Source organism: Hipposideros armiger, unplaced genomic scaffold (assembly GCF_001890085.2).
Source record: "Hipposideros armiger isolate ML-2016 unplaced genomic scaffold, ASM189008v1 scaffold_97, whole genome shotgun sequence".
Classification (NCBI taxonomy): Eukaryota; Metazoa; Chordata; class Mammalia; order Chiroptera; family Hipposideridae; genus Hipposideros; species Hipposideros armiger.
The window spans coordinates 2646006-2657561 of NW_017731447.1; the positions used below are offsets into that span (position 1 = coordinate 2646006).

The following is an 11556-nucleotide window of genomic DNA, read 5'->3' on the forward strand; positions in this document are numbered from 1 at the left end:
GTCTGAAAACAATGAGCACCAATGTCGCATTATCAGATTCACTGAGGCGGCAGTAAGAGCACTTGCTTTCCACCCTGGTCCATCTGTGATGACGAACGCTCCCCAGAAGCCAGAATCCCCAGGATCATGCGTCACCCAATCCCCTAACCCATTCGACTTAAATACAATTTCTACATCATCATTTTTTAGTATAGTCTCTATCATTAAACCAAAAATAAATGCTCCCAGGACAGTTTTATCAGAAAGTCACACCACAGGATAGGGTTCAGTACCACAGTCGTTGTATAACCAAAGACTACATGTTCCCTAACCCAGGGAGACCTAGGGCATGGGAGGAGAAAATTTATATTAGTTAATTTTATATCTTATTAGCAGTTCTGTTAAAAGGCTTGGTGCGATTTTTAAAAAAATGCCAAAATAAGGCTTATTCTTCTGGATAAACTTTAAAATTAAACTCCCCCAAGAAATCTTTTGGAATTTTGATCGAATCTTTCTCAGTTTGGAGATAGGCCTTTCACAAATGGCTAATAATACCACAATAAAAAAATTACAGTATAAAGAACAGAACAAATAGATGAATGGAAATAGAAGCGCCCCATATAAGACCCTATACAGTCTATTTAAGAATTCTACATTTGGTAAAAATGACATTTCAAATCAGTTTAGGAAGGATGGGTTGCCATCTTTTTATGGAATAAACTGTGCTGAAATAATTAGATTATGTAGGGGGAAAGTAATATCAATTCAGATCCCTACCTAATGCCATATACTACAATAAATTCCAGATCTTTTATAGTATTTAAAATAAAAAATGAGATGACAGAAAATCTGGCATCTAGTATTGATCTGATGTGGGGCCTATGGAAACATAAAGATAAAACAGAAATAATCAAAGAAATAAAAATGAAAGTAACGGAAGTAAAATAAAAACAAACTGGGAAAAATGATTTGCAACACATATAAAGAGGTTATATCATCAATAGATGAAGAGTTTTTCCAAATCAGTAAGAGAAAGAGAAAGACTCCAAAAGAAAAATGGGTGTTTACACAAGTAAACAAATACTAAAATATACATGTGTAGATAAAAACGTGAAGGAAAAAGTGAAACTATCTACCACTAATATAAAAAAGATGGAAATTAAAATGAGATACAACTTATTGCCTACCAAATGGCCTTCCCCTCTCCCCACAACACAAAAAGAGTTAATTATGCTCCTATCCAATTAAAAAGGGGAAACAAATGAAATAAAGTAATGCTAGTGCTTGAGTAGTCCCTTTAGTGTTGGGGTGGGGTAGGGTCCAGAAAACCGGGGAAGTCTTCAGGGCTCAAGGCCTCTATCAGGTCTGCCTTGGTGACCTGGAATTTAAACTTCTGCCACGCATCGGTCATGATCTTTCACTTGAAAACCACTGTCGTCCAGGATACTTACTGCTTCTGTACCCTCACCCTGCCCCAGACATCTCTCCCTGGTTACTACTGCACTCTTTCAAGCTCCACACACAGTGGTCCTCCATCCCTTCTAGACCATCACAGAAGATGCTGAAACTGTCTCAGGACTGAACAATATCCAAATTGCTCTTAGAAGAGTCATCTGCTATTAGGATTTTTATTTAAATCCTACTCTGGAATCTGAGATATTTTTTTCCCCCCAGTAGTGTCTGTTTCTAAATAGCAACTTGTTCTGTTATCATCTGGTTCTTCCTGATAATAAACTTGGTTTACTGGCAGACTCCAAAAGCTGTCATCACAGAAGTGACAAACGTTGATAATATGACATAATCTGAAAGAAAGACGAAAAGAGAACCCCTAAAAGTCTAGCTAGATACCAATGAGCTGGTTAGATGGGAAAAATCTGGTTCTACTTCCAGAGTAAATGGGTAAAAATGTTAGAAGACAGAAGTAACATCAGAATTATTTGGAACCTGAAACTAATAATATATTAAAAAAAAAATTAAAAAAAAAAAGAATTGTTTGGATCATATCCAGTATTAGATTAATTCTTACGATTTCCAAGGTACAAATGAAATGATCAGTCTTCACTTAAAATTGCTGGGATAAGGCACAACTCCATGGTCTCAGGTGATATGGAAAAGCTGAGAGGTGGTAACTCCAACCCTCAAGTCTGAGTTCAGCACGTGTGAACAGTCACAAACTGGGGGCGGCCCGCTTAGGGGAACCACTGGCTTTTAGGATGGAGACCAGAATTTTATCACAAATGCAGCCAACAACATGAAATCAATCCAACTGATTCACACAACCCAAAGCTACTGAACAGAGGCAGCTTCCAGGCATCAACAGTGGTGGGTGTGGTTCAGCTTTCTCAGATGGCTGAACATGTCTACTTGGCCAGAGACCCAGAGAGTCCTTACACTTAACCTACAAATTCATCCACCTGAAAGGTGAGGCTGGGGAGGAGGCCAGAACTATAAAGCAGTCTGTTCTCCTTGCCCAGTCAGGTCAAGACCATTAGAAGGGATAACAAGGTCTCCTATTAAACCCACACAGAGTAGTATTTTTAGCAGTTCTGTAGTGAATAACAGCAATTGCACTGCAGAAGAATTTCACACAGCCAGATATCCTACCTTTCATTCCAGGTAGATTAGAATTTAGGTGAGGAATAGAAAAAAGTAAGAAATAGGGGTAGGATTCCAGCTAAAGGGAGGATTTCCTTAATTCTATCTATAGTCCTTTTCACCTAGCACATAACATGGCTATGAGATGCCCTTTATCCTGCAATGTTCTGGCTAAGATGAACTACCTGTATTTGGGTTAGTTCATGGAAGCCCCTAGCCCTACAGAAAAAGCAGGCTATAGCTGTAGTATTTGCTAGTTCTTTGTCTGTCTGTTTGTTTAATAAAATTATTCTCAGAAGCCGCAGTGCTCTGTGTATTTTCTATGTTATTCTTCTCTGGGGACAGAAGTACTTTCTTCTTTCCACTTCCAAAGGAGGACAACACTGTGTCTTTCTTCAGAGACTTTTCCAACTACAATCTTCCTCAATTCTTAGGGACTACCCTAAAAAAAGTGCCAGGGACATTTCTTTTTCAGCCACTAATGCCATTAAGGAAATTTCTGCTTAAATAAATGTATGTTATTATCTGTCCTCTTTCCAGGACTTTAAACAACAAATCTCCAAAAACCATAAAATACCTTATAGAAATGTCTAATCACTATGCTGTACACCTGAAACTAAGATAATATTGTTTGTCAACGGCGATTGATAAAAAAAAACCCAGAGTACTTCATTTGACCCACTTCACACACACACACACACACACACACACACACACACACACACGGTGCTAAAAAAATGTATACACATTTTAAGAAAGGAAAAAACTATTAAAATTGTAATACAATGAATGACGCTAGCATTCATTTGATTCACGTCATCTTTTGAGTGAACGTCATACTACACATTGCTACATAATTCAATTCAACTTCAGAAAGTAATACATAGATAACATTTCTTAAAATGTGTACATATTTCTGGCACCCCCAGTATATATCTTTATTTTTAAAGTTTAATAAACACCCACACATTTCTGGGGCACTTCCCTGGGCAGCCCCAGTCATGGTAAGTGAATCCCAGGGTCTGCTGAAATAGATCCAGAGCTGGGCTGAAGTTGTTAATTTTTTCCATCATATTTCTATGAACTTTATCCCTTTCGTTTATTCAGGACATCATCAATATCCAGGAAGTCCAAGAGCTGGGAAAGAAGGGCAGCGTGGTAGCATGTCACTGGCTAAACCCCAGAGGTCCTTGGTGAGGCCACAGTTAACAGGAAGCAGGACCCACAGCACCAACCACAAAAGCACATGCATCACAGCCTGCTGGCTGGCCCTGTGGTGTGACGGTGGTGCCTTTCTCGAGATCGTCAGAACATTCCACCCTACCACGATGTACCCACCCATGGGAGAGTCTCTGTGACAGCAGAGGACAGTGATCTACCCCATGGGAGAGGAAGGACAAAACGTGGCCCATAGCAGATTCTAAAATACCTCTCAGCAGTGCTGTCATAGCAAACAGTCACTTTCCAAGTAAGCAATTCAGTTAGGCAGCCATTCTCATGGCTTTTCTTTTTCTTTCTTTTTTTTTAATGGGAAACCCCAAGTCTCCTACTAGTGAAAGGAATCAGAGGCTCCTAGAATTTTCTGAGGTATCAACTGCCTACCAATAAAGAAAAGCTCAAATCAAAGCTCTTTCTGAAGGGTTTGTTGTCAGTCATGTCATGAAGGTTTAAGTGGAAACAGGGAAGAAATTCAATAAAATATTTATGCTCTCTTACCATTAGCATCTTGGACTCCAGTAAGTGCTCCGACGGCTGCTGCGGTTTCCCCAGACAGGACGATCTGTCCCCCCCCTTGCAAGGTGGCTTCGGCCAGCGTGGCGACAGCATGGGCGGCAGCTTCGCTGAGGATACAGGAATAGGAGAGAGGGGGATTGTAAGTTAAATAAAGGCACAGCTCTGCAGCAAGAGAACCCATCCTTTCGAGCCTTCCCTGCACGCCTCTATGGACTCCATGGTTGTGAGCTTACCAGCAAATGCACGATCCCAATGCAACTGGATAGAGCCAGAGGAGTTTTTAAATTGATAATAAAAATAGCTAGAGAAATCTCAAGTCTTACCTATTTATAAAGCTAATGTGAGATTTTCTTTAAACCTAGGAAAGGGGTTTGAGGACAGAAGGCACTCATTATAAGTTTCTTTACAAGTATCAATTGAGTGCTCACAAGCCAGAGTGGAAGCTTGGATCCATATTCACAGTGCAAAAGCCATTTTGGGTGTCAGTCACAAGTTTTGTGTTTTTTTCCTTTTTCTCTCTTTTTTTTTTACAGTAACACAAGGCAGACCATCTGAAACCGCCCTTTTATAGCCAAGTACGGATGATAATATGAGGAGTCAGCAACCTGGTCTTGCTATTCAATTAATATTAAAGAATAACAATTTGGTTTACAGCTATAATTTCAAATACAAAGTAATGGTTGACTAAGTCCAACTCTTCCCTTTCCTCACTGTACATACAGGCAGCACTAAATTAAGGCTTAAAATATAAAATTATCACTATAAGCTCAAACTCCTTGACTCTAGAAATACAGTACGATAATAAAAAACCTCCCCTCGGGCAGCCTAGAGGCGTGTTGGTTAAGAGCTGGCTTGGGATGTCAGAGGGTCCCGGTTCGGATCCCACATATGAGGGCCAGTGACGCTGCCCTCTACAGCTAAAATGCTGAACAACAGCTCAACCTGGAGCTGGGCTGCCGTGAGTCGCCAGTGATGGCGTAGGCTGCAGCCCCTGCTGCAGTGGGTTGCCATGGGCTACCGTGTGTAGCCAGCAGCCAGCGTGAGCGGCCATCCAGAAGCCGGCGACTGATCTGCCTCGCCCGGGAAGAGCGCAATGATGGTGCCAACTTGGGCCAGTGAAGCAACGTCCTCCACAACTAGACTGAAGAACAAAAGGACAGCAACTTGTCTGTTCCCCTTCCCCCAATTCCCCAGAGCTGTTCCCATCCCCCAATTCCCCAATAAAAATCTTAAAAACAAAAACAAAAAAAACCTCCACTCATTGCAAGCAAATACTCTGTAGAACAGAAAAGATACTAACCATGTTCATAGTGTGCAATATTCTAGCCGTTTGTGTCCCATTTTCTATATTTTCCTTGCTGTATACCTTTACTATGTGCATAAATACCCTTTTTTGATTCTTTGATGCCACAACTATAAAATATACTATTATTCTGTCAGAAAGAAAGAAAAAGAAAAATTCCTGAAAATTGTAAGATTGTAATTTACCATACAAATTTCAGCGATGTTAAAATGTGATTAAAAAAAAAAAACAGGAAGATTCAGCACCTCTCCTGGGAAAGTGTCAGGTACCACTTTGCACAGTTACTGAGGGAGGAGTGGAGGCGGTGTTACTGAGTTTAGCGTAGGTAGACAAAGTCCTGGCTTTGACACCGAATAAGCTCGTTGATTTAGCTTTGTTCTGAGGCTGTAGACTTTGCCATAGTGTTGGCAGTCATCTCACAATCGCAAGCTGCAGGTGGGGATAGGTGAGAGGCTGTGGACTGGTTAGGGTACACATGTCATCAGTGTGGACTAAGCAACATGTACCAAACTCAACAGTGTCACTTTGTTCTAAGAAAGTGAGCAGACAAGTAAAGCAACTGCCATAATCATCCCCCTGGGAAAGACTTCTTGGTCACTATAAGGATTCTGGGGAGCAGTGCAAGAAACCAGATGAACAGAAAAGTCTTGTTAAACCGAAAATTCTCCCCTTCTAATAACTTGCCTTACTTTTAATTTTTTTATGTCTGTGTTTAAAAAGTCATTTTTTTCTAATAATAAAAACACATGTAGAAAACTTGCAAAAATTTCACTAAGTATAAAAAAATTAAAAATATCATATAGAAATAACAGTAATTTCCTGCTCATCTTAAACACAACTTTAAACAGATAATAATCAGGATTGTGCTGCACAGTTTTACAGACTGCCTTTTCCACCTAACATTGTGCTTACCCCATGTAAATATTCTTTGACATTTATTCAAAATAATAAATTAAATGCAAAAGTGCTGACTTTCCCCTTTTTATAGTCATTTAGCTGTGGCAACTTTTAATTTGTAGGCTTCCTTTGACTTAGTTCAAGGTCATGATGATATATTTGAAATTTATTTATTTCCTTCATTAAAAATTTTGGGATGTAATTGAAGTTGAGCAAAAAGCTGAATAGAGTCATAGATTTTACATGCAGCCCATGTAAAAACTAAGATAATCCTTTATGTTGAAACACACTTCTTGGTGATCTGATACCCACAGCCAGTCATTCCATAATATCTTTAACAGAATTTAGAGCCAAAGGGGACCCTTGATCTGGAATTAACCACTAAGGTGATTCTTTACATTTTACACGGTAGACATTAATTTCAAAGTGTTTCGTAAGTATTTATCAGAGATAATAAAATGAAGTATTATTTAGTACCTACATTCTTAACTTTTAATATTTTTCTAAGTAACTTGTATCAAATAATATTACCAGCCAACTTTACAGGATCCAGCCATCACTGATGAATGGTAAGATATTTAAAGCTCTAACCTGAGACTTCATGGCAAGTGGAAAAGTATATTCTTTGGAAAAAGCGGCAGCTGTGTGGCATTTGGAGAAGGAAGCTTCTGTGAGAATTGTTTATATGGAAATAGGATCTTTGTTTACAGGTTACCTCAGCGGCTGCTCGTTCCCACGTTTTAAAAATCACGATTCACAATAATCTTATTTCTATGGTCATCAAAGGTGACGTCCTAGCCCTCTTGTACACCATGGACACGTGCCTACAGTGTGGGATTTCACAGGTGATGACGGGGAGGGCAGCTACCCAAGCCCTGACATGAAAGTGTAACTGTATCCCATCACACCGATTTTACTATGTGTGAAGCTCTAAATACAGGGGGGGGGGGGGGGGCAAAAAAATGTACACATTTTAAGAGATGTTATCTATGTGTTACTTTTTGAAGTTGAATTATGGTAGCAATGTGTAGTATGACGCTCGCTCAAAAGATGGTGGTCATCAAATGAATGCTAGCGTCATTCATTGTATTACAATTTTAATACAGTTTTTTTCCTTTCTTAAAATACATTTTTTTTTGGCACCCTCTGTATTTAAAGCCATTTTCTTTAATACCTTTCTAAAATATGTGAAGGTAGAAGAAAGGCTGCGAACCAGCAACAACCTAAAGCAATCTGGGATGCCAGGGCTGAGGTGCGACAGGGTGACAGGTCCACCGGGCAGAAAGGCTAGTTATTTCGTCCCAGAGGGGCAAAGCAGCGATGGACAGACCTTCCACAAGGGGCATCAACACAATGGTGACTCCTGTGGTAGGCAGGCCTATTTCCAAATCTATTCTAACCACTTACACCGGACTTCATAGGAAATGATCAAACTATACTGCTAGAAGATCAGCTTTACTCAAAACGTGAATAGGGTTTAAAAAGTTTCTAAGCTACCACTTCACAATTTTTTGACAAAAGTCATTCCCCAACCGGTTACAAATGAGAACTTGCCATTAGCTTTTTATCTGCAACTGTCAAACTTATCTACGGAAAAGAAGCAGTTCCGCAGTCTCTACCCTGCATTTCCAGAGAGGATTTCTCATCTAGGCCGTCCATCCCATTTACTGGACAAATAGATACCAGTCCATATATTAAAGCCATATTTTATTTTAATAATATCTGTAATTTTAAGTGAATAGTCTTTTCAATTTTTTTGAAAAAAAAACAACAACAAACTGTCTTGGTGTCAACAACACAGTGTAAATTTCTACTAGGGCAACTGCAGATTCAGTCTACAAATACTTATCATGTATCTCTGGATGTAAGGACTCCACTTAAACAACGGACTTGTTTAAGAGGGACTATAAGTCTAGGACAGCTTACCCAACAAACTGAAACTTGAAATTAATCTGTGTGTCATAACAACCAAATGATTTCACTTCCTTTCCTCTCTGGTCGTTCAGGCAGAATAGCTCTACTTTCGTTTGTTTGTAGATGTGATGCTCTGTTCTTCCTTTGTTCACTTGGATTCTCTCCCCATCTCCTTCCTAAAAGTGCTGATTTATTGTGTATTTGGAAAATAATTAAAATGAACTAGTTTCCAGATATTTTGATGACAATGTCTCCTGACCCTTTTGGGTTATTATAATGCCAGGGTGGGCTAGCGGCTGTCAGCCCAGGGCCCTTGTTCTGACTTGCTACACAAAACTCTCTTAAGAACATGGTTGAAAAACAGGTCTGTCCTGCATCTGTCCCGACCCCCACTGACAGATGAGGGAGCCCCTTTGCCGCCTTCTTCCCCACCTGCCATTCCACGCAGCTTGCCTCTCTCCTGTCACTCTGGCCCACATCTGTTTACAGTGCAGCGGAGGGACAGGTGATTTTAGAGAACCATGCTTGTCCCATCTGCACCTGAAACACACAGGCTAGAAGGGAGCAGCTCTATGAAATCGCTTTGTTACCATAGGAACAAAGACCAGACTTCTTAGTGTATTTTTCACAAAGATGACTTCCAGAAACAAATTCTGTGGAGAGGTTTTGAGTGTGTCTCATCCCAGAGAGAAGCAAACACCAAGGGATGTGTCTTAGGCCCAGCCTTCCTGCCACTGGACGATGGGCTGCCTCTCCTGGAATCAGAAAGCCCCTCGTGTTCCCCTAAGAGCCTGCTCCAGGCAGGTAGGTGTTTGCTGCCAGGCCTGGTTTCTTCACCCGCAGCAGAGGCTGTGCACACCTTCCCCCAGCACTCCTCGGGGCCTTGAGCTATCTGATTGCAAACAGATTTCAACATCTCTCTACTCAGTCAACCACACGCTCTTTCCTTCGGAGTAAACACCGGAGCCACCTCAGCTGCACCAAGACTGTTAATAAGTCCTCAGGGGAAACCATTACCCTCCTAGCCTCTGGAAATAAGCCCTGGTCCTTCACTAAGGGAGCCAGACGTGCCTCATGTTTTCCACGAGGCACAGGGTTCCCAGGACGCTCACCCTTCACTGGAATATCCATGGTGCTGGTGCAATTAAATCAGGTTTTGCTGGTCTTCACTGGTGGCCAGTTAGGCCCCATACTGCGGTGAGGAGTTACCGGGCAAAAGAGGGAGGCTCTCCCTCTGGCCGTGGCTTTCAGGAAATGTATTTGTGCATCCTCTTGCAAAGGAGGGAATGGGACTGGGCCAAAGGGTGCAGAATCAAGTAAGACTTCTGTGTTACTGAGAAGCGACATGGTTCAATGGGCTAAGAGAAAGGTTTCAATTCCAGGTCACTCAGGTAACTCTGGGAGGACATGTGTGTATGTGTGTGTCTGTGTGTGTGTGCGCGCGCGCATTTCAGTTTTCTATACCCAATCAACCACAGGTTCTGGCCGCACTTCCTTGAAAATATGTCACTTTATGTCCATGCTTACTATGTTAGTTTTCAAGCATTTAAAACATCACACCTGGATTGGCCTTCTATTTCTAATCTCTTCTCACTAAGCAACCATGAATAGACAAATCTTAAAAAATAATTTAAATAACTATAATTCCTGAAGTGTTAACTATGGGCTGGACACTTTGTGGAGAGTTTTCTATATATCATTTCATTGACTCTTTTTGATTCTATGTGATGAAAATTATCCTTAGTATACCTATGAAGAGACCAAGGCTTAGAGGTTCAATTTCTCAAGATCAAACAACTAGTAAGTGGCAGAGCTGGGATTCAAACCTGAATCTGTGTGAACTTGGAACCCTCTTCTCAGCCTCATGGAAATCATTTGTATATAAGCCTATCAAGGCTTTCTAGTCTCTACCACAACCAGCCTCCAGCCTAAACTTTAGCTGATTTTTGTATCTCGGACGAGGTGATCCCCCTCCTCTGAATTTCTACAATGTTCACAGTCTTTACTACACAATTTAACAGTGAATGACACACTCTGAGTAATACTGTTTGCAAGCGTTTTACTTAAACCAACAGCATGGTTTTGTTGAGGGCAGACATTACATTGTAGAGCACTCTATTTACAGCCTTACCTAGTAGAGTCCTGGCACATCATAGGAGTTCAGTGACTCCTGGAGACTAACAGCTGCTGCACAATGATAACAGCGCCTCACCATCTGTCAGGAGCTGATCTAAGTGTCTCACAGGACTGGCTATTCCAGTTCTCACAACGGCGTCCACCGTAGGTGCTATTACCCCCCTCCGACAGCAGAAGAAAGCCTGGGCACTGAGTTCAAGTCAATGGCCCAAGTTCAAAGAGCCAGTAAGTGCAAAGCTGGGATTCCAACCCAGCTAGTCTGGCTTCGAGACCCACACTCTTAACTATTAGTTAAAACGCCAGGGGCCCTTTAAAAATAAAATTGTGTCAGCAATGAAGAAGAAGGATATGGGGATGATCTTTTCTGCCAACAACCAATAGAAGGAACCAAGCTGGGAACAAGACAATTTAGTTTTGGAAATTACCCCTTAATGAAGTATCTCATGCTGCAGCACCCTTCCTAAACATATCTGAAGAAAAAAATTTCAGTGATGTCTCCCAATAACCCAAAGTATATTTTATTTCAGTCATTGATAAGCAAAGGAAACACATTTCCTTAAAAGTCAGTAAAATCAGCTCTTTGACAGCTAAACATGGATAACACCCCTACCAAAAAAGCAGTTTCTTTTGTAGGGTAAAAGGAAAATCAACCCTGAAGCTTCTTATTGGTTATTAAGTCCTTTAGTACCTTAAAAAAACTCAAAGTACTCAAATCTTGCTGCCTTTGGTCTATTAATAGGTACAAAATGGGACAAAGCCAAAGGAACCCATGTCCCTTGACCAGCAGCAGGCTTGAGCTGGAAGTCAGAAAAGCTGGACTGGTTGCTGGGGGTGGGATGGGTAGGTAAGGGCTGATTGTAAGCCAACTTACAAAATCCTCTGGGCTAAGAATATTAAGCTGCCACCTGTGACACAGTGAGGTACAACATTTCTCTATGACCCATATGTAGGTACAGATGTGCCATTGTCACCTATTCCCCACCCCTGCCTCCACCTGT

At 41.0% G+C, this 11556-nt stretch overlaps 1 protein-coding gene across 1 annotated transcript in view; it reads right to left on the bottom strand.

Moving 5' to 3' along the window:
- NRF1 (nuclear respiratory factor 1) overlaps window positions 1–11556 on the bottom strand; it is a 126516-nt gene that overhangs the window by 27106 nt on the left and 87854 nt on the right. Inside the window, exon 10 of the mRNA XM_019646089.1 lies at window positions 4291–4536. Within this exon, the coding sequence (XP_019501634.1) occupies window positions 4291–4536 (246 nt within the window). The remainder of the gene's footprint in view (window positions 1–4290; window positions 4537–11556) is intronic.